Genomic DNA, 23,809 nt, shown 5'->3' on the forward strand with positions numbered 1-23,809 from the left:
TGCCGCTCACCCCCGTAACACCATATACATGCAATAAGGATGCAGAGAGGAAGAGTACTAGAACTCTAGTTCCACGTGTTTAAAGTAGCAATCTTAATAGTAAATATCAATGCTTTAACAAGCCTTGCCATATGGCTTACAATTAAAGTCAAACCTGATTCTCAATTGTCAGACACATGTTTCGGGTTGTTTCCCCTCATCAGTGCAAAGTATGAGATGTACGAGAGGCTTTTGACTGTGATCCAAGGGGTATTGTTTCTTGTTTTGGGAAATTACATATATAGGATTCCTGTATTAGGAGGCTTATGAGTCTTGCAATGTTCCACTAGGAAATTAAATATGCAAATTGCCCCTTCAGAGGGGAAGATAAATTAAAGTTTTGGAAAGTGAAGACGTGTCCTCAGAGTGAGTATAAGGAGAAACTGTAACTCAGCGAGGAAGAAGCTGCAGAGGAGCTGCCTGGAGTACACTTATCCCTGTGCATGTAACTTTTAAACCTGTTTTCTCAAATACAACAGCATTTTAAAGTAAAACATATTTTGCAGTTATCAGTTTGCTGCTACCCCAGACAGCATGAATCTATTCACAGCTTCCCATTAGGCCACGTGCACACATTCAGTATTAGGTAAGGAATTTTACATCAGTATTTGTAAGCTAAAAGGAGAAGTGGAACAATCAAAGGAAAGGGTTAACACTAGAACTACTGAGGTAGTCATTTTGACTACTTTGCACCATGTATTTCTATATAGGTGTCACGAGTCCAGTAGTTCTAGTGTTAATAGAAACCTGTGCACCATGTGGAGACACAAGGGTCTTTAGAAAGACCACACAGATCAGGGCTCATCCCACTTAATGCCCGCACTCCTTCCCCATGGGCAGAACACTACTTAGACAACACAGGGTAAGGGAACACATATTGGTAAGATTTTATTGGATCATCAACAGTCAAAAGCATACCTTATATTCCCAGCAAGAACACAAGATGGTAGAAGCAGCAGAGTCTCAAACTTCCGCTGGCTCACCAGAGATTAAAATATTTATGACTTCAGGACAGTCAGAGAAAGCTATCTTACCCAGCAGCACTCCGCTTTTGGTGGGAACCCATTGAGAGGAGATAGCGGCAAGCTTAGGAAGCTGACAGAGCACAGCAGGGTATTTAGAACGATGACTGGATTGTTCTAACCTGGGTTCTCCAAGCGAATTTGTGGGCAGTGAACATTTCTATAATCCTTCAGCTGGAACCAAAGATCCTAAGCTGAAGTTCTGTAGAATGACGATGGTGAAAGGAGGAAGGCCCTTTTTATAGTCCCCAGTTTTCATTACATTGAGTCTTACAGGATTGGTGAGAGATGGCTGTTCTCTTATTGGTCACTACTTAAATCCAACTGCATAATTGTCCTCTGAATGATGTAGCCAATCCTCACTTAGCAGGCAATCCACAAATTAGTAAACAAAAGATCCCCAGTCCCTCTGACATGAAAGAATTGCTAATTTCTCTTGATTTAACAAAACAAAGGAACACTACTTTTGGCCTAATTAGGAACAGTTCATCTCAGCTCCGATCGCACAAGTGGCCCCCACACATAGCGAAATCGCTGAAATGTCAGAGGTTTTGTGATGTATCAGCGACCTCGCCAGCGATATCGCTGTGTGTGTCAAGCAGCAGCGAGCGGGCCCCTGCTGTGAGGTCGCTGATCATGACAAAACGATCAGGACCATTTTTTGCTCGTTGGTCTCCCGCTGTGCAGCACACATCGCTGGTTGCTGTGGAGATCTGCCTGATTGAATGCTCAACAGCAACCATGTAGCAATGTTTCAGCGATCACTGCCATGTCGGATCGCTCGTGGGATCGCTGGTACGTCGCTATGTGCAACGGGACCCTAAGGGGTACTTTGCACGTTGCGACATCGCTACTGCAATATCGTCGGGATCAAATTGAAAGTGACGCACATCCGGCGTCAGTAACGACGTCACAACGTGTAAAGCCTAGATGCGCCGATAAACGATCGAAAAAGCATTGTAAATCGGTGATCTGTGTAGTGTCGGACATTTTCATAATGTTGCACCAATAGGACATACGATGCTGTTCCTCGTTCCTGCGGCAGCACACATCGCTGTGTGTGAAGCCACAGGAGCGAGAAACATCTCCTTACCTGTGGCCGCTGGCAATGGGGAAGGAAAGAGGTGGACGGGATGTTTACGTCCCGCTCATCTCCGCCCCTCCGCTTCAATTGGCCGCTGGCCATGTGACGTCGCTGTGACGCCGCACGAGCCGCCCCCTTAGGAAGGAGGCGGGTCGCCGGCCAGAGTGACGTTGCAGTGCAGGTAAGTGCGTGTGAAGCTGCCGTAGCGATAATGTTCGCTACGGCAGCTATCACAAGATATCGCATGTGCGACTGGGGCGGGTACTATCGCGCTCGGCATCGCTATCATCGGCTAGCGATGTCGCAACGTGCATAGGTAGAAAACTGCCAATCTCCTGCTGATAAAATAATGGTTTTATATAAACTACACTAAGCAGACCAGTAGGTGACACATTGCTGAAAATTCAGGTGGGATTGATATTAACACGAATCATCCTTCTCTATCTCCACCCTCCATGGTATGGAGGTAGCATACAGTATGTGCTGCTTCTATATCGCTCATCCAAAGAACTTTAAAAATTATTTCATTTTCACTAGTTTTATATTTTTTAAAATTTTTAATAAGTTTCACAAACATACTGCTTTTAAAGGGTTAGCCCCCCATAAAAAAGAAAGCCTCTATTATCCTGTTCTTGCAGATCACTGGGACCCGAAACAACCATGAGAATGGGGCTTTGAAATGTAAATGCTTATATTGAATGAAGTGGAAGTCAACGTGCTCAAGCCTCCACTCCATTTACTATCCATGGAACTGCAGGAGAAATAGCTAAGCGCTTTGTCTTTCTCTTGTAGTTCCATGGACATGGAATGTAGTGGAGGACGAGCATGTACATATCTACTCCAGTCAATAATGGTCTTCAGAGCCACATTCTCGGGATCATTAGGGTCCCAAAGTTGGGATCTCCAGCAATTAATAAATTACACAATATCTTATGGATAGCGAATAACTTGTGTTCTTTGGACTAACTGTTTAAATTGTTTATTATTAGGGATGATCGAATACTTCAATTATTCGGCTTCGCAAATATTTTCCGAATACCTCGCTGCGAATATTCGATGTGCAATGTAAGTCTATGGGAAACCCGAATAACAACTATTCTGAACTATTCGGGCTTCCCATAGACTTACATTGTGCATCGAATAGCGGCAAGGTATTCGGAAAATATTCGTGAAGCCGAATAATCGTAGGATTCGATCATCCCTATATTATTATCTAAGATAAAAGTTATCAAAACTGTGGGAAGATAGTTTTTATAATATACTATAGCCTTTGTTTTTTACATTTATTTTCTTTTCTTTGTTTGCGTAGAAATCACCCTTCTTGGGGAGCCTCAAATACTGTTTTATCTAGGTGGCTACCGTCACAATATGAGGATGGAATTACTGAGCCAAAGGGATGGAATACAGATTTCCTCTACATTAATTTTTCTTTACCTCCAGTAAGAATCTTAAAAGACGAGTGAATTCACATTGTTCGGGGTTGGGTTGTACGCTTTGTAATGTAAATGTAATCTGTTATTTTGTACTGAATTCCAGCAGAGAATGCATCAGTTTCTTAAGCTCTTTCCTAATAAAAGTGTATATAACTGATAATATACGGAATGTAAAAAATAATGTTAGTAATATATTAATATTATTATTAATAATAATTTTCTGGGGCTCGTAATGACTATATAGACCTCTAGTAACAGATCTCTAAAAGCTAAAGGATTGTTCTAGGACAATTTAAGGGTTAACGTCAGAGATGACTGAATCCGATGACATTTGTCAAATTTGCTCAAATTTGACAGGAAGATAAATACCCATTGAATTTATTCAAGATGAATCGAATTGATGGTAAAATCAATTTGTTACGCAGGTCTCACCAGACCCTGAATCATTAATGGATGTATTAAAAAATGGGAGAAAAAAAGTCCACGTTCCCACGATAAGATTTAGTTTTTGATTTTGTGTCAAAACGCAGCATCTTACAGCTCCTGCAAAGTGTATGGGATTCATATAAGTCTCCTGCCCACTGGGCTTTTTTTTTACTCAGCATAAACTGACTTGTGGTGTGCGTTTCACACCCGCAACATGTCAATATTTCTTGTGGGTACGCTGAGTTTCCTGTACAGATTTACCCCATTGACTTGCATCAGAAGTGGAACATCTGCCAGTAGAAAATACGTATGCATTTTTAATCTGTTTCCATGGACAAATTCAAAGTGAATTCAATTTGCCTTTAATCAATTTCCACTTCTAAAATTACTGTAAGGAGTAGTGATGGGCAAACGGGGACTGTAAAAGTCTGGATCCGCGGCGGATACCAAATATCTGTGCACCGACCCCGGGCCCTAACTTCTCAAGGAACTCCAGGTAGCTATCCAGATCTATCCAACTGAAGGGAAAAATTAAGAAAATAGGTAGAAACCAGGCGCATTAGGCCTAAGCCACACAGCATGAAAATCGGTGCAAGTGGAGTGCGATAAAAAAATTGCATTCCACTAGGACCAATATTAGCCTATGTGTCAGCACACATGAGCGATTGTTTTCTCAACCCTAATCGGACCGAGAAAACAATCGCAGCATGCTGTGACTGTAATGCGATCATTGTTTCTCTCACACCCATTCAAGTGTATGGGGCAGGAGAAAAATCGCACTGCACTCGTGGTACACCGGTGTACCGCGAGTGCAGGGCGAGAATGGCAATAGCCAGCAACGGAGGAAAATGGGATATAAATCCCTACCTCCCCTCCGCAGCGCTGGCCCGTCCCTCCTCAGTGCCAGGCCTCCCCCCCACAGCTGAGGTCCGCTCGTACGATCGGACCTCAGTCGCAGGGACACTCGCATAACACTCGGCTCTGCTGTACTGCCAGCGTGAGCCGAGTGTCATGTGAGGGGATCGCAGTAATCCCCGTGTGGCCCCAGCCTTATACTTACAGAGTCTCCCGAGCAGCTGTAACACTACTTCCAGGGCTGCGCATTACTCTTATGCATATGCACTGTTTTCCTCGTCAACTGGCAGTCTCGACATCTGCGATTGGTTGCAGACAGATTGCACCTGCACTGTGTCTGACTGCTTGGAATTGCTATGTGCATCTGTATTGAGGTGTAAAAATAAATACATACAAAAAAAATTGGCATAGGGTCCCCCCATATTATCATACCCAGCACAGATAAAGCATACGGCTACAGGCAGCAGCTCCCAGCATTGTGCTTATGGTGGCTGTGAATCACAATAACAGGGACTCAGTGCAGCTTTTTAAATTATTCAAATAAATAATTTTTAAAAATATTGTGCGCTCCCCCAATATTATTACCCAGCCATCATAAAACCGACAGTTGGGGCTGGTATTCTCAGGCTTGGGAGGCCCATGGTTATTGGCCCCCTCAGCCTAAAAATGGCAGCTTGCAGCTGCCCAGAATTGTTGCATCCATTACATGCAACAATTCTGGCGCTTCACCCAGTGCATCCCAATTGCCCTGCAGTGGCAGCAATTGGGGTAATATATTGAGTTAACGACAGCTCTCAGCTGCCATTTAGCCCTGAATTAGTAATGGAGAGGGTCTATGAGACCCACCTATTATAAATCCTGTAAGTAAAAAGAAATAAATTCCCCAAAAAAATCCTTTATATGAAATAAAATACAAAAAAAACATCTTCCTTCATCAATTTATTAACCCCCAAAACTCACATGTCCGATGTAATCCACATAAGATCCCATGACAACCACAACTTTGCTACATACTTAAGGTGCAGCTCAGGTCACTATAGAGAACCTGACTACCTGCTGTGACTTCAGGCAGATACTGTGTACAATTCTGGCACTTTACCCAGCTCATCCCGATTGCCCTGGTGAGGTAGCAAATGGGGTAATATCAGGGATTAATGACAGCTCACAGCTGCCACTAAGATCTAGATTAGTAATGGGAGGTGTCTATGAGACCCCCCCATTAATTATCTGTAAGGGAAAAGAAATAAACACAAACACCAAAAAAATCCATTATTTAAAATAAAATGCAAAAACCCACCCTCTTTCACACATTTATTAACCCCAAAAAGCCAGTTCCAACGTAATCCACAAGAGGTCCCATGACGATTCCAGCTCTGCTACATACTGAAGTCACAGCACATGAGCACAGAACATAGCCTAACACTGTATGTTTCAGGCAAAAACTGAATGAGCAACAGCAATGAGCAGTGACGTCACTCAGTTTATCTGCGGTCATAGCTGAAGTTCCCACAGTACCCCACCTATGACCACAGGTAAATTGACCTCAGGTGACCTCATTAAACTCAGTGGCCTCACCTCAGCTGAGGTCACTGAGTTCACAGACTTGCATCTTCCTAGCAGAAAACCACGTGTTTTTTTTGCCAACAGATGACGTTTTGGTGCTGAAATTTATACAGCATATTCCTGCACCCAATCTGCATCTCCTGACAAAAAATTGCATTAAAACTGCATCATATCGCATGTGGTTTGGACGAAATTTTTTGCCAGGAGATGCAGATTTGCTGTATAAATCTTAGTAATAAATCTGCATCTCTTGGCAAAAAAAATGCACAAAAACAGTTTTGACGCCATCTTGATGAAATTTTCTGCCAGGAGATGCAAATTTGGTGCTGAAATATCTGCACTAGATTTCTGAACCAAATTTGCATCTCCTGGCAGAAAACCACACCAACACGGCGTCAAAACTGTTTTAATTAATTTCTTTTGCCAAGAGATGCAGATTTGGTGCTGAAATTTATACAGCAAATCTGCATCTCCTGACAAAAAATTGCACCAAAACCACATGCGATATGATGCAGTTGTGGCGCCCCTGAGGCTCCAGTTGCCACAGAGGTACTGCACCTCAGCCAGAGGGGTGGTAGCCCATTCCCGAGTAAGGAGAGGGTCACAGGTCATTGCACACACACAGATACACTCTTTATTTAGCGACACCCATCAGGCCATGATTAGGGCAAGTTGCACCTTAAGGGAAAGCACAACCCCCGAAGCCAGCTTGTAGGTTGGAATTAGTTAGTGGGAGGACACTGTAGAACATTAGTTAGAGAGTCGAGAAGTAGGAGCGGAGGAGTGAGGACTTGTGGTCTGGAGCTGGAGCAGCTTGGCCTAGGATCAAGAGACAAGGGGTCCTAGAGTCCAAGGGAAGTGCGCCATACATCCTGGGCCTCGATCCACAAATGGCATACCGGAGTGGAGGGACTTGGCAGCATCAGAGCACCGGTCCCTAGACTAGGTGAGAAATAACCAACAGGCTCAACTAGTAAATCGGAGGCTGAGTATACTGTAAGTACCGAAGCCGCATCTACACATATCCAGTGAAAAGGTGACCACATAGGGCCAAGAAATAGAGCTTCAAGCCACCAGACAGGGTCCACGGACACCAGCTCGGGTCACTGTGTGTGTAGGCGTGGGACAGGCGGTAGAGGCCAGCGCAGGACGATGACCAGGGAAGGAACACCGAAGGGTACACTGGATTGTGCCTCTGATCTCTCCGGGGAGTGGCAAGAGCCCATCACAGCAGGACCCAGCACTCCAGGGGTAGCATCTTACTAGTCATGTAAACCTGGAACTCTTAATAGTGAGTAAAATCTTGAGGCTGCATCCCTGTGTTGCCCAGTTATTTGCCTGCGCCTCCGGCCCTGCACCCCACTATTACATCTCAACATCATAGACTTCCTCCAACATTTGTGAAGACTACTACTCCCAATAGTCCTGGGTCCCAGCTCTACCTGTAGAAAGCTATATCAACTCAGCTGTGTCACCATCTGCCCCCAGCGGTCGCAGTGTCAGCTATACTGTAAGTGACTGAGAGCCACAGGTGGCGTCACAAACTTTATTATTCCCTGTAAAAAATCCCCACCATCCCTTTTAAAACTGACACTGCCAGAGTCACGGAACCGGGCCTTGCCGCCGTGACATCCACCGAGAACGGTAACGAGTGCCCAATAGCCCGGGAGGGTGCGTCACAGTTTTGATGCAATTTTTTTCCAGGAAATGCAGACTGGGTACTGGAATATGGTGTATAAATTTCAGCACCAAATCTGCATATCTTGGCTGAAAAATCACGGTCTTCTGCCAGACGATGCAGGTCTGTGAACTCAGTGACCTCACCTGCGGTGTAATCTCTGTCTGTGTCCACCACTGGATATATTAACTGAATTTCTTTGTTACATACACACAAAATACTTTGTTAATCCCTTGTTCTTTATTTTATAGGTACGAGAGGTAACAAATAAAATAATTCATGCATCAAATAAGGCTGTTCAAGAAGACAGTTTATATTCCCACATTATAATTGAATGGGGTCAGTACATAGATCATGACATGGCTTTTACTCCACAAAGCATTAAGAAAGTGAAAAGTATGTGGGGTTCAGATTGCCACTGTGCCAATGAGAATCAGAAGACATGTTTTCCTATAATGGTAAGTGCTTTTATGTCACACTTTAAGGATACGTTCACATGTGATGTTTTTGCAAGTTTTTTTTCTGCAGCCAAAACTTTCACTTTTGGCAGTAAAAATGTTGCACATAAAATGCTGGAAGTAGCTGTGTGGGGTTTGCTCCATTTTATGCAGCATTTTTAGATGAATTACATGTTAATAAAGTTAATTGTATTCAGCAAAAATGCAGCATTGATGTAAGGCCTGTTTCACACGTCAATGAAAAATACAGACGCTTTTCACTGACGTGTTAAAAACGCATATGTCCATCCATGTGTACTGATTCACGGCACACGTGGGTTGTCCATGTGCAATCCATGATCCATACTCCATGGTCCGTGATTGCACATGGAGATAAACACACATTTCCCATTCCTGCTGTCCATGGTGCTGAACTCTCCAGCTCTGCTGCATCCGGCTGTGTCTATCACCTCTGCAGCTACTTCTGGATCGGCTGTGGCTGCATATGCATGACAGCAATCAGCCGGCCAGGAAGAAGTGGAGAGCAGCTGCCGAACACAGCGTCGCTGTAGAAGGTGAGTTTAAAAAGCTTTCTATTTTTAGAGTTCGTGTTTTTCTAGTACGTGTTTCATGGACACACCCGTGGGACATCAGTGATGCCAGAAATCAACTGACATGTCTCCATGCGGCAATCACGGACACGCGTGTATGCCACATGGAGGCACAGTCAGTGAAAAATCACTGATGTGTGTGCAGACCCATTGATTATAATGGGTCTGTGTATGTCAGTGATTCTGGTACGTATAAAAACTAGCACATACATACCAGAATCACTGACGTCTGAAACAGGCCTTCTACTGTGTTTTTTCAGCATGTTTGCAGTATCTCCTTGCTTTCAACAGGTACAAAATGCTGCAAAAACACTGCAAAAAAATTCAGAAAGAATTGAAATGTTGCAGATTTTCAAAAACGCTGCAGTGCTCAAATTCAGTCCGGAATAAAAGAGCTGTGTGCATGAGATTTCTGAAATCTCATAACTTTTGCTGGTATTGTAAAACGGGAACTTCTTTTCCACCCAAAAAAAATGCACCAAAAACGCTAAAATAAAATCCTCAGGTGATTTGTCAATATCCTAACGCCAGAGCTAGGGAGACTTTTAGGCATGCAACACATACAGTCATATGAAAAAGTTTGGGCACCCCTATTAATGTTAATCTTTTTTCTTTATAACAATTTGGGTTTTTGCAACAGCTATTTCAGTTTCATATATCTAATAACTGATGGACTGAGTAATATTTCTGGATTGAAATGAGGTTTATTGTACTAACAGAAAATGTGCAATCCACATTTAAACTAAATTTGACCAGTGCAAAAGTATGGGCACCCTTATCAATTTCTTGATTTGAACACTCCTTACTACTTTTTACTGACTTACTAAAGCACTAAATTGGTTTTGTAACCTCATTGAGCTTTGAACTTCATAGGCAGGTGTATCCAATCATGAGAAAAGGTATTTAAGGTGGCCACTTGCAAGTTGTTCTCCTGTTTGAATCTCCTATGAAGAGTGGCATCATGGGCTCCTCAAAACAACTCTCAAATGATCTGAAAACAAAGATTATTCAACATAGTTGTTCAGGGGAATGATACAAAAAGTTGTCTCAGAGATTTAAACTGTCAGTTTCCACTGTGAGGAACATAGTAAGGAAATGGAAGAACACAGGTACAGTTCTTGTTAAGCCCAGAAGTGGTAGGCCAAGAAAAATATCAGAAAGACAGAGAAGAAGAATGACGAGAACAGTCAAGGACAATCCATAGACCACCTCCAAAGACCTGCAGCTTCATCTTGCTGCAGATGGTGTCACTGTGCATCGATCAACAATACAGCGCACGTTGTACAAGGAGAAGCTGTATGGGAGAGTGATGCGAAAGAAGCCGTTTCTGTAAGCACGCCACAAACAGAGTCGCCTGAGGTATGCAAAAGCACATTTGGACAAGTCAGTTACATTTTGGAAGAAGGTCCTGTGGACTGATGAAACAAAGATTGAGTTGTTTGGTCATACAAAAAGGCATTATGCATGGAGGCAAAAAAACATGGCATTCCAAGGAAAGCACTTGCTACCCACAGTAAAATTTGGTGGAGGGTCCATCATGCTTTGGGGCTGTGTGGCCAATGCCGGCACCGGGAATCTTGTTTAAGTTGAGGGTCGCATGGATTCAACTCAGTGTCATCAGATTCTTGACAATAATGTGCAAGAATCAGTGTCGAAGTTGAAGTTACGCAGGGGATGGATATTTCAGCAAGACAATGATCCAAAGCACAGCTCCAAATCTACTCAGGCATTCATGCAGAGGAACAATTACAATGTTCTGGAATTGCCATCCCAGTCCCCAGACCTGAATATCATTGAAAATCTGTGGGATGGTTTGAAGCGTGCTGTGCATGCTCGGCGACCATCAAACTTAACTGAACTGGAATTGTTTTGTAAACAGGAATGGTCAAATATACCTTCATCCAGGATCCAGCAACTCAATAAAAGCTACAGGACACGACTAGAGGCTGTTATTTTTGCAAAAGGAGGATCTACAAAATATTAATGTCATTTTTATGTTGAGGTGCCCATACTTTTTCACCTGTCAAATTTTGTTTAAATGCAGATTGCACATTTTCTGTTAGTACAATAAACCTCATTTCAATCCAGAAATATTACTCAGTCCATCAGTTATTAGATATATGAAACTGAAATAGCTGCTGCAAAAACCCAAATTGTCATAAAGAAAAAAGGTTAACATTAATAGGGGTGCCCAAACTTTTTCATATGATTGTAAGTTTGCAATGGGGTCAGTTATCAGAAATCCAAATAAAATCCACATAAAATCCAGCACTACCACATTCACTTTCATTAATTGTGATTTTGCAGTACAACATCTTGTATACATCTTATGCCACCATTTGCCTTATCCTAATGGTATACAGTTAGGTCCAGAAATATTTGGACAGTGACACAAGTTTTGTTATTTTAGCTGTTTACAAAAACATGTTCAGAAATACAATTATATATATAATATGGGCTGAAAGTGCACACTCCCAGCTGCAATATGAGAGTTTTCACATCCAAATCGGAGAAAGGGTTTAGGAATCATAGCTCTGTAATGCATAGCCTCCTCTTTTTCAAGGGACCAAAAGTAATTGGACAAGGGACTCTAAGGGCTGCAATTAACTCTGAAGAGGTCTCCCTCGTTAACCTGTAATCAATGAAGTAGTTAAAAGGTCTGGGGTTGATTACAGGTGTGTGGTTTTGCATTTGGAAGTTGTTGCTGTGACCAGACAACATGCGGTCTAAGGAACTCTCAATTGAGGTGAAGCAGAACATCCTGAGGCTGAAAAAAAAGAAAAAATCCATCAGAGAGATAGCAGATATGCTTGGAGTAGCAAAATCAACAGTCGGGTACATTCTGAGAAAAAAGGAATTGACTGGTGAGCTTGGGAACTCAAAAAAGGCCTGGGCGTCCACAGATGACAACAGTGGTGGATGATCGCCGCATACTTTCTTTGGTGAAGAAGAACCCGTTCACAACATCAACTGAAGTCCAGAACACTCTCAGTGAAGTAGGTGTATCTGTCTCTAAGTCAACAGTAAAGAGAAGACTCCATGAAAGTAAATACAAAGGGTTCACATCTAGATGCAAACCATTCATCAATTCCAAAAATAGACAGGCCAGTGTTAAATTTGCTGAAAAACACCTCATGAAGCCAGCTCAGTTCTGGAAAAGTATTCTATGGACAGATGAGACAAAGATCAACCTGTACCAGAATGATGGGAAGAAAAAAGTTTGGAGAAAAAAGGGAACGGCACATGATCCAAGGCACACCACATCCTCTGTAAAACATGGTTGAGGCAACGTGATGGCATGGGCATGCATGGCTTTCAATGGCACTGGGTCACTTGTGTTTATTGATGACATAACAGCAGACAAGAGTAGCCGGATGAATTCTGAAGTGTTTCGGGATATACTTTCAGCCCAGATTCAGCCAAATGTCGCAAAGTTGATCGAACGGCGCTTCATAGTACAGATGGACAATGACCCCAAGCATACAGCCAAAGCTACCCAGGAGTTCATGAGTGCAAAAAAGTGGAACATTCTGCAATGGCCAAGTCAATCACCAGATCTTAACCCAATTGAGCATGCATTTCACTTGCTCAAATCCAGACTTAAGACGGAAAGACCCACAAACAAGCAAGACCTGAAGGCTGCAGCTGTAAAGGCCTGGCAAAGCATTAAGAAGGAGGAAACCTAGCGTTTGGTGATGTCCATGGGTTCCAGACTTAAGGCAGTGATTGCCTCCAAAGGATTCGCAACAAAATATTGAAAATAAAAATATTTTGTTTGGGTTTGGTTTATTTGTCCAATTACTTTTGACCTCCTAAAATGTGGAGTGTTTGTAAAGAAATGTGTACAATTCCTACAATTTCTATCAGATATTTTTGTTCAAACCTTCAAATTAAACGTTACAATCTGCACTTGAATTCTGTTGTAGAGATTTCATTTCAAATCCAATGTGGTGGCATGCAGAGCCCAACTCGCGAAAATTGTGTCACTGTCCAAATATTTCTGGACCTAACTGTACATACACTACTACAGTCATGGCTGAAAGTGTTAGCGTCATTGATCTTGTTCCAGAAAATGAAGTATTTCTCCCAGAAAATAATTGCAATTATATGTTTTGTCATACACGTTTATTTCCTTTGTGTGTGCTGTAACAACATAAAAAAACACAGAGGAAAAAAAAGTAAATTGGACGTAATTTCACACAAAACTACAAAATAGTCTGGACAAAATAGTTGACACCCTCAACTTAATAATTGGTTGCACACCCTTTGGAATAAATACCTGCAATCAATCTGTACTGTCCCGCGCTCAGCTGTAGCCGAGCCGCTCGGATCCGGGCTTGTTGGTGGGTGGCTCGAGCGCCTCCGGACCCGAGGTCACTTCGCTCTGAAAGGATGCTGGCGCTACATAGGGGGGTGGTAGGTAGGTGTACGGCCGGAGCCGTGTTTGAGTTTGTGATGCCACCCACGGGATGTGGTGAACGTGTAGACACCACCGCTGCGGTTACTGGGCACCCGGGGGAGATGGTGATGCAGCAAGGTGTTAACGCCTCTGTGGGCAGGGATTATGGCCCTGGGACCCGTTGGGGAGAAGTAGCTAGGCGGTGCAGGGCGGTGCGCGGCCGGATGGCACTATTGTACTCACTGTTATTGACACACACAAGTCTCTGGTAAACAAAGTTGATGGTGGTCGGTGCCCGCAGCCAGCTGCGTCTGGTCCACCACCCGGTTTGGTGGTCTTTGCCTTTCTCCTGCACCATGTAGTGTATGTGTAGACTGCCTGCGCTTCAGCGACGGGAGTCCGCTCCCCGGCTGTATGTATGTCGGGAAAGCCCGTTTGCCCGCAGATGCTGGCCCGTGGAATCTCTCTGCCTGTGCGGTGGCTTTCTATCCCCCTCGGTGGGCTGTTGTCTTCAGTCGGGACTTTGGTAGGAAAGAACCTATAGTCCAGACCACAATCAGTTAATTAACTCAGTCCAGTGGATTCTGGACCTCGTTTCAGGGTCTGAGTACCCCCCTGTGTGCTCCAGTTTCCAGTTGGTTCCCCGGGTCGGTACCGGCGGGCCACTACCCTGTCCCGGTCCACCACGGTTCCACCGAGCCGTCTTCCCGGCTCCTGCAGGCTAAGCCACCGTATGCCTCTTAGCCAAGGTGTGCCGGCTACGACCCTCACACCTGTCAGTCTCCTTCACTCCTCACTCCACTGACACTCTACTCTCAACTGAACACTCAACTCATCTGACAGTTTCCTGCCTCAGGCCCTCTGAACTCCTCGGTGTGCATGGCCAACTGCCTGGCTCTGCCCCCTGGTGTGTCCATTAAGCAATGAGGGAGGTGACTAGGGTTTATGTGGTTTGGCTGGTGTTACCTTGTGTGGGACTAGTGTTGTGCGGGGCGCTGTGACTACCTGGCTAGTCCAGGGCATCACAAATCCTTTCCTGAAACCATCCACAAGCTTCTTATACCTCTCACCTGGAATTTTGGAATCTTTTGTTTGCAAACTGCGCCAGGTCTCTCATGTGAAGGCACCTTCTACCAACAGCAATTTTATGATCTCTCTGGAGGTGTTCAATGGGAATTAGATCCGAACTCATTGCTGCCACTTCAGAACTCTCCAGCGCTTTGTTTCCATCCATTTCTTGGTGCTTCTTGAGGTATTTTTGAGGTCATTGTCATGCTGGAAGACCCTTATCTAGGACACAAACCCAGCTTTCTGACACTGGGCACTACATTGTGACCCAAACTTTTTGGGTAATCTTCAGATTTCATGATGCACTGCACACAGTCAAGGCACCCGGTGCCAGAGGCAGCAAAACAACCCAAAAACAAGCACTGTGCTCTTTTCTTTCTACCATTTTAGATTAACAGTAGAATGATATGATTTACCAAAAAGCTCTTGGTCTTGTCTATCCACAAGGCGCTTTCCCAGAAGGATTTTGGCTTACTTATGTATATTTTGTCAAACTGCAGTCCAGCTTTTTATGTTTCAGTGTCAGCACAGCAGTGAGGTCCTCCTAGGTCTCCTGCCATAGCATTTCATTTCATTCAAATGTGGAAAGATAGTGCGTGCTGACACTGATGCCCCTAAGTCTGCATTACAGCTTAAATTTCTTTGGAACTTGATTAAGGCTACTAATCCATTATCCAGACTATCCTGCGTTGCAACCTTTCATAATTTTTTTCTTTGCCATCCATGCACAGAGAGGTACAGAGCCATGGGTTGTAAACTTCTTGCCCATCGGTTGTAATCATTTTGCTTATGTTGCCCACAATGGGCAAAGGAAGATCAAGTTCTTTTGAGATGGACTTGTAACCTTGAGAGTGTTGATATTTTTCAACAATTTTGGTTCTCTTGGCCTCAGATAGTTATCTTTTCCTCTTTTTGTTTATCATCTTAGTGTGGCATAAATAATGCAAATATAGAGTCAACTTCTCTCCTTTTTATCTGATTTTGGGTGTGACTTTCATATTGCCCATACCTGTTAATTGCCATAGGTGAGTTTGAACTGTTTTTTACCCAAAATTTTGGAAAAGTGTCAAAAGTTTTGTCCAGACTATTTTCAGAGTTTTGTGTGAAATTATGTTCAATTTGCTATTTTTCTTAGTTTTTTTTGTGTTGTTCCAATACACACAAATATATAAACACTAGATGGTGGCCCGATTCTAGCTCATCGGGTATTCTAGAATATGTATGTAGTTTATTTAGGTTCTGTGACAGTCTGTGTCACGTTGCTAAGGTCGCAGTCGGGTATCTAAGGGGCTTGCCCGCACCACTCCCTCAGCAACACCCACATCCAATCCGGGGGCAGCTGAGCAGAGAGGTGGACGGGACATCTCAAGGAGGAAATAGGAAGCAGCCGCATCTCCCAGCCTGCAGGGCCAGCGAGAGGAGGGAGAAAGTACTACAGATTATGAAAAGAGAAAAACGTGCAAGGTGAGTATAATCGTTTTTTTTTTTTACTGTGTGTTGGAGGCTGCTGCTGGGGTGTATATAGAGGCTTTCACTTGTGGGGTGTATATAAAGGCTGCTGGGGTGTATATGCTGGAATGTATATAAAGGCTGCTGGGGTGTATATAGAGGCTGCTGGGGTGTATATAGAGGCTTCTGTGTGCGGCGGTGTCTATGTGCGGCAAATCAGCGAAGCGTGGCTCAAATCCCACGCCAATTCGCGGCCAGACTGTGCCTGGCTAGTGCGACCAATCAGCGACGCAGGATTTCTATTACAGACAGGCAGAATTAGATAATTACACAGGCGGCTCCCCTCCCTCACATTACACACGCAGCTCCACCCCCGCACAATATACCCGCGGTTCCGCCCCCGCACAATATACCTGCGGTTCCGCCCCCCGCACAATATACCCACGGTTCTGCCCCCCGTACAATATACCCGCGGTTCCACCCCCCGCACAATATACCCACGGTTCTGCCCCCCGCACAATATACCCACGGTTCCGCCTACTGCACATTATACCCCCGGCTCCGCCCCCCGCACATTATACCCGCAGCTCCGCTTCATACTCCCGCACAGCACAGTCTGGCAGACACAGAGCAGAGTCCCCTGGAGCAGCAGCTTCTGATCATGTGACTGATAACATGACTGCGACATCACACAGGTCCTGTAAGCACATGGTTGCATCTATATTGGAGTGATCTCCCTGCAGCCTCCATTCTACACAGTTCAGTGCTGGAGTGAGGACCACAAAAAACTCCAATTTAGACAGCTCATCATACATACATACACATTTTTTATATATATATATATACAGTTAGGTCCAGAAATATTTGGACAGTGACACAATTTTCGCGAGTTGGGCTCTGCATGCCACCACATTGGATTTGAAATGAAACCTCTACAACAGAATTCAAGTGCAGATTGTAACGTTTAATTTGAAGGTTTGAACAAAGATATCTGATAGAAATTGTAGGAATTGTACACATTTCTTTACAAACACTCCACATTTTAGGAGGTCAAAAGTAATTGGACAAATAAACCAAACCCAAACAAAATATTTTTATTTTCAATATTTTGTTGCGAATCCTTTGGAGGCAATCACTGCCTTAAGTCTGGAACCCATGGGCATCACCAAACGCTGGGTTTCCTCCTTCTTAATGCTTTGCCAGGCCTTTACAGCCGCAGCCTTCAGGTCTTGCTTGTTTGTGGGTCTTTCTGTCTTAAGTCTGGATTTGAGCAAGTGAAATGCATGCTCAATTGGGTTAAGATCTGGTGATTGACTTGGCCATTGCAGAATGTTCCACTTTTTTGCACTCATGAACTCCTGGGTAGCTTTGGCTGTATGCTTGGGGTCATTGTCCATCTGTACTATGAAGCGCCGTCCGATCAACTTTGCGGCATTTGGCTGAATCTGGGCTGAAAGTATATCCCGGTACACTTCAGAATTCATCCGGCTACTCTTGTCTGCTGTTATGTCATCAATAAACACAAGTGACCCAGTGCCATTGAAAGCCATGCATGCCCATGCCATCACGTTGCCTCCACCATGTTTTACAGAGGATGTAGTGTGCCTTGGATCATGTGCCGTTCCCTTTCTTCTCCAAACTTTTTTCTTCCCATCATTCTGGTACAGGTTGATCTTTGTCTCATCTGTCCATAGAATACTTTTCCAGAACTGAGCTGGCTTCATGAGGTGTTTTTCAGCAAATTTAACTCTGGCCTGTCTATTTTTGGAATTGATGAATGGTTTGCATCTAGATGTGAACCCTTTGTATTTACTTTCATGGAGTCTTCTCTTTACTGTTGACTTAGAGACAGATACACCTACTTCACTGAGAGTGTTCTGGACTTCAGTTGATGTTGTGAACGGGTTCTTCTTCACCAAAGAAAGCATGCGGCGATCATCCACCACTGTTGTCATCCGTGGACGCCCAGGCCTTTTTGAGTTCCCAAGCTCACCAGTCAATTCCTTTTTTCTCAGAATGTACCCGACTGTTGATTTTGCTACTCCAAGCATGTCTGCTATCTCTCTGATGGATTTTTTCTTTTTTTTCAGCCTCAGGATGTTCTGCTTCACCTCAATTGAGAGTTCCTTAGACCACATGTTGTCTGGTCACAGCAACAGCTTCCAAATGCAAAACCACACACCTGTAATCAACCCAAGACCTTTTAACTACTTCATTGATTACAGGTTAACGAGGGAGACGCCTTCAGAGTTAATTGCAGCCCTTAGAGTCCCTTGTCCAATTACTTTTGATCCCTTTAAAAAGAGGAGGCTATGCATTACAGAGCTATGATTCCTAAACCCTTTCTCCGATTTGGATGTGAAAACTCTCATATTGCAGCTGGGAGTGTAAACTTTCAGCCCATATTATATATATAATTGTATTTCTGAACATGTTTTTGTAAACAGCTAAAATAACAAAACTTGTGTCACTGTCCAAATATTTCTGGACCTAACTGTATATATATATATTTATACATGTATATATACACTAGCTGTAGTGCCCGGGCGTTGCCCAGGATAGTAACTGTCTCTCTGTCTCTCTCCCAGTCTCTGTCTGTGTGTCGCTTTCTGTCTGCCTCACTGTCTGTCTCTTTCCTTGTCTGTCTGTTTCTATCTCTCTGTATTTGTATCAGTCTATCTGACTCAATCTCTGTATCTGTCTGTCTCTCAATCTCTGTCTCTTTGCCCGTCTGTCTCTTTGCCCATCTGTCTCTTTCCCGTCTGTCTCTTTGCCCAGCTGTCTTTTTGCCCAGCTGTCTCTTTGCCCAGATGTCTGTTTCCCAGTCTGTCTGTTTCCCGGTCTGTCTGTTTCCCGGTCTGTCTCTTTCCCGGTCTGTCTCTTTCCCGGTCTGTCTCTTTCCAGGGCTGTCTCTTTCCAGGGCTGTCTCTTTCTAGGTCTGTCTCTTTGCCCGTCTGTCTCTTTGCAGGGTTGTCTTTCCAGGGCTGTCTCTTTCCAGGGCTTTCTCTTTCTCCATCTGTCTCTTTCCCGCTCTGTCTCTTTACCGCTCTGTGTCATTCCTGCTCTGTCTCTTTCCCGCTCTGTCTCTTTCCAGGCTTGTCTCTTTGCCCATCTGTCTCTTTGCCCATCTGTCTATTTGAGCATCTGTCTCTTTGCCCTGCTGTCTCTTTGCCCAGCTGCCTCTTTACCCGGCTGTCTCTTTGCCCGGCTGTCTCTTTGCCCGGCTGCCTCTTTTCAGGGCTGTCTCTTTCCAAGGCTGTCTCTTTGCCCAGCTGTCTGTTTCTAGGTCTGTCTCTTTCCCGGTCTGTCTCTTTCCTGGTCTATCTCTTTCCCGGTCTGTGTCTTTCCCGGTCTGTCTCTTTCCAGGGCTGTCTCTTTGCCGGGCTGTCTCTTTCTAGGTCTGTCTCTTTGCCCATCTGTCTCTTTGCCCATCTGTCTCTTTGCAGGGCTGTCTTTCCAGGGCTGTCTCTTTCCAGGGCTGTCTCTTTCCCCGTCTGTCTCTTTCCCGCTCTGTCTCTTTTCCACTCTGTCTCTTTCCCGCTCTGTCTCTTTCCAGGCTTGTCTCTTTGCCCATCTGTCTCTTTGCCCATCTGTCTATTTGGGCATCTGTCTCTTTGCCCGGCTGTCTCTTTGCCCAGCTGCCTCTTTGCCCGGCTGTTTCTTTGCCCGGCTGCCTCTTTTCAGGGTGTCTTTTTCCAGGGCTGTCTCTTTGCCCGTCTGTCTCTTTCCCTGTCTGTCTCTTTCCCTGTCTGTCTCTTTCCCTGTCTGTCTTTTCCCTGTCTGTCTCTTTTCCGGTCTGCCTCTTTCCCGATTTGTCTATTTCCAGTCTGACTCTTTCCCGGTCTGTCTCTTTCCCGGTCTGTCTCTTTCCTGGGCTGTCTCTTTCCAGGTCTGTCTCTTTGCCCGTCTGTCTCTTTACCCGTCTGTCTCTTTGGGCATCTGTCTCTTTGCCCGGCTGTCTCTTTGCCCGACTGTCTCTTTGCCCGGCTGTCTCTTTGCCCGGCTGTCTCTTTTTCCGGATGTCTCTTTCTAGGGCTGTCTCTTTCCAGGGCTGTCTCTATCTCCGGCTGTCTCTTTCCCCGGCTGTCTCTCTCTGTCTGTCTGTCTTTTTCTGTCTCTCTCTATCCGTCTATCCTATCTTATACTAACAGTTTATTTTGTTCCTATAGCAACCACTGACAGTTGCTATTTATAGCCTATAGCTCCCAGCTCCATTCAGTTTAATGGCTGCAGGATTTTGTAGAGTAACTGGAAAGTACGGGGTTAAATTTTCCCGCCCAAACATAGTCTATGACATTCCCTGAGTCAGATAGAGTGTCTGTGCAAAATTTTGTGATTGTAAATGCGACGGTGCAGATTCCTTTAGCGGACATACACACATACATACAATACATACATACATACACACATACACACACACATACACTGAGCTTTATATATTAGATATCACACACACACACACACACACACACACACACACACAGATATCTACATACATAATCTCCAGTTCTGTCCGTTGTCCTATTCCGGCATGCACCGCGGCACTGTCAGTTGTGCAGGCGCAGTTCGAACGATGCTCCATCTTCCAGGCCCTCACTGCATGCACGCACACACACACGTGAGCACACAAAGCAGACACACATGGTTACACCAAGCACATATACACACATACTGTATGTCTTCACTCACATACACATACACTGCTGTATACTCACCTGTCTGGGTCCGCCGCTTCTACTGTCAGCGCTTTATTGCATTTGAATGCTTTGTGGTGCCATAAAGCATTCAAATGCAGTAAAACCATGACAACATCCTGCAGCGGCCGCTCCGTACACCTGACGCTATTACGGAGGGGTCTGTGTGACTGCGGACTGCAAGAAGCAGCTGGAGGCACCGCGGGAACGGAGGAGAGGTGAGAATAGTTTTTATTGTGGGTAAACAACGGCATAATAGGGGACAGAAGGGAACCAGCAGGAGCACATTATTAAACAGTGGGATCATTACACCAGGGCACATTACTAAACAATGAGCTCATTAATGCAGGGCACCTTTCTATACAATGGGGACATGACGGCAGAAGACATTACTATACAATGGGGACATTACAGCAGGGGCATCAGCCCCCCCACCAGATATGTATGCCCAGAGCCCCCCCACCAAGATCTGTATGCCACCCCCACCAGATCTGTATGCCCCAGCACCCCCCACCAGATCTGTATGCCCCCAGCCCCCCCACCAGATCTGTATGTCACCATAACTGTATGCCTCCAGCACCCCCCTCACCAGAGCTGTATGCCTCCAGCCCCCCCACCAGATCTGTATGTCACCATAACTGTATGCCTCCAGCACCCCCCTCACCAGAGCTGTATGCCTCCAGCCCCTCCATCACCAGATCTGTATGCCTCCAGCCCCCCTCACCAGATCTGTATGCCCCCAGCCCCCCTCGCCAGAACTGTATGCCAACAGCCCCACTCACCATATCTGTATACTTACAGCCCCCACCAAATCTGTATTCCCCCACGGGAGTAGCAGCCACGCCTCGTGGCGGTACTGATGATCACAGATGTACGATGTCACTGAAGAGTATGGAAGTGTGGCCGCGTATGTCTGCGGTTGCCTGTCGCAGCAACATCGCTGATGGCATGGCGATGTCAGGGAAGCACGGACATACCCGTCCACGCCTCCTTACTGCTCCATGTGCGATGTCATGGGAGAGAGAGAGCTGTGTGTGTGTTAGAGCTGAGTGTATATCAGAGCTGTGTGTGTTAGAACTGAGTGCATAGCAGAGCTGTGTGTGTGTCAGAGCTGAGTGTATAGCAGAGCTGTGTATGTGTGTTATCTGAGTGTATAGCAGAGCTGTGTGTGTGTTAGAGCTGAGTGTGTTAGCTGAGGGTATAGCAGACCTGTGTGTGTGTGTGTGTGTATTGTATACCAATATCAATAACTAAAAGTAGATATTGTTTTCAACCAAATATTTATACTACCTTTTATATATAAAACCATATACTTTATTATAACAATTGCACAAACATACATGGATTGTTTAAAATCAGGGAGGAAAGGAAGGATAATTGACCCTATTCCTTTTCCTACCTTACGACAGGGGTCGGCGTCCTAATAAGAGAGACGCCCCTGTTCCACGACGACTGACCCTAGGTAATCCCTCCCTGCGTATTCAAAGTGTACTCCCCTCAAGAATGAAACACCCCAACAGTAGTAACACCACAGTGAGGAAAAAGGGGGGTGCTCAGTCAGTAATGGCTAATTTGTCTGTATCACCAATATAACCACTGAGGATTGGGGGTTTAGGGTCAGGAGCTGTCATTTAGGTCTGTGTGCTCAGTATTAGATATAGAGAGTTAGATATTAATAATTCGCTATTCAAGAAATGCCCAAAATTATTTCTAGCCGTATCAAAGACTGCCCGACGCGTTTCGCCCTTTAAACAGTTGAGGGCTCATCAGAGGCTTTGTGACTGGGTCTTGAAGATTTTCTTTTTGGCAATTCCGTGCTAGTGGACTCCTTTTTTCATCACTTTAAAAGATGGGTGTGATGTGTGGGAGTATTGACTCACTGGAGTTATGTCCCAAAAATGTGTAGGTTAAGGACATGTCCTCCTATGTGGATGCTTGTTTCATCCAGTGTTTAGCACCGATGTGTCCGGAGTATAGCTAAAATTTGGTCTCAGGCGTTCCACTTTACTGATATGCATCTGTCTATTACAATTCTATGGCTCCACAATGCCTTTGACTCTTAGATAGGATTCATTTGATTACCACACTAAGCTTGCCAGCCGTAAAGAGTAACCTTGCCTTAATTCAGGAATTCAGTGCCTCCAAGTGGGCGATCCCCCGGGTGTCCTGTATTAATTTAGTACTGTCCTCTGTGTTAGCAGACAGTAACCGACATACTCGTAGTCCTGATTCCAGTCCCACAGTGGGGTGACAGTGAAGGAATCCACCGCAGTAGGTATCTTAATTCAGGAATTCAGTGCCTCCAAGTGGGCGATCCCCCGGGTGTCCTGTATTAATTTAGTACTGTCCTCTGTGTTAGCCGACAGTAACCGACATACTCGTAGTCCTGATTCCAGTCCCACAGTGGGGTGACAGTGAAGGAATCCACCGCAGTAGGTATCTTCTCCGGTCTGTATGGGGAGTCCCAGGACAGGTGTTCAGTGGTCGCTCCCACAGATCTGTATGCCTCCAGCCCCCCTCACCAGATCTGTATGCCCCCAGCCCCCCTCGCCAGAACTGTATGCCAACAGCCCCACTCACCATATCTGTATACTTACAGCCCCCACCAAATCTGTATTCCCCCACGGGAGTAGCAGCCACGCCTCGTGGCGGTACTGATGATCACAGATGTACGATGTCACTGAAGAGTATGGAAGTGTGGCCGCGTATGTCTGCGGTTGCCTGTCGCAGCAACATCGCTGAAGGCATGGCGATGTCAGGGAAGCACGGACATACCCGTCCACGCCTCCTTACTGCTCCGTGTGCGATGTCATGGGAGAGAGAGAGCTGTGTGTGTTAGAGCTGAGTGTATATCAGAGCTGTGTGTGTTAGAACTGGGTGCATAGCAGAGCTGTGTGTGTGTTAGAGCTGAGTGTATAGCAGAGCTGTGTATGTGTGTTATCTGAGTGTATAGCAGAGCTTTGTGTGTGTTAGAGCTGAGTGTGTTAGCTTAGGGTATAGCAGACCTGTGTGTGTGTGTGTGTATGTTAGAGCTGAGTGTATAGCACAGTT

General features: G+C 45.0%; 1 protein-coding gene across 1 annotated transcript in view; it reads left to right on the forward strand.

Annotated features, from left to right (window-relative positions):
• Window positions 1-23,809, forward strand: part of TPO (thyroid peroxidase) — a 230,903-nt gene that overhangs the window by 22,581 nt on the left and 184,513 nt on the right. Inside the window, exons 4-5 of the mRNA XM_075341562.1 lie at window positions 3,455-3,584; window positions 8,352-8,558. Of these exons, the coding sequence (XP_075197677.1) occupies window positions 3,455-3,584; window positions 8,352-8,558 (337 nt within the window). The remainder of the gene's footprint in view (window positions 1-3,454; window positions 3,585-8,351; window positions 8,559-23,809) is intronic.

This window comes from Anomaloglossus baeobatrachus, chromosome 3 (genome assembly GCF_048569485.1).
Source record: "Anomaloglossus baeobatrachus isolate aAnoBae1 chromosome 3, aAnoBae1.hap1, whole genome shotgun sequence".
NCBI lineage: Eukaryota > Metazoa > Chordata > Amphibia > Anura > Aromobatidae > Anomaloglossus > Anomaloglossus baeobatrachus.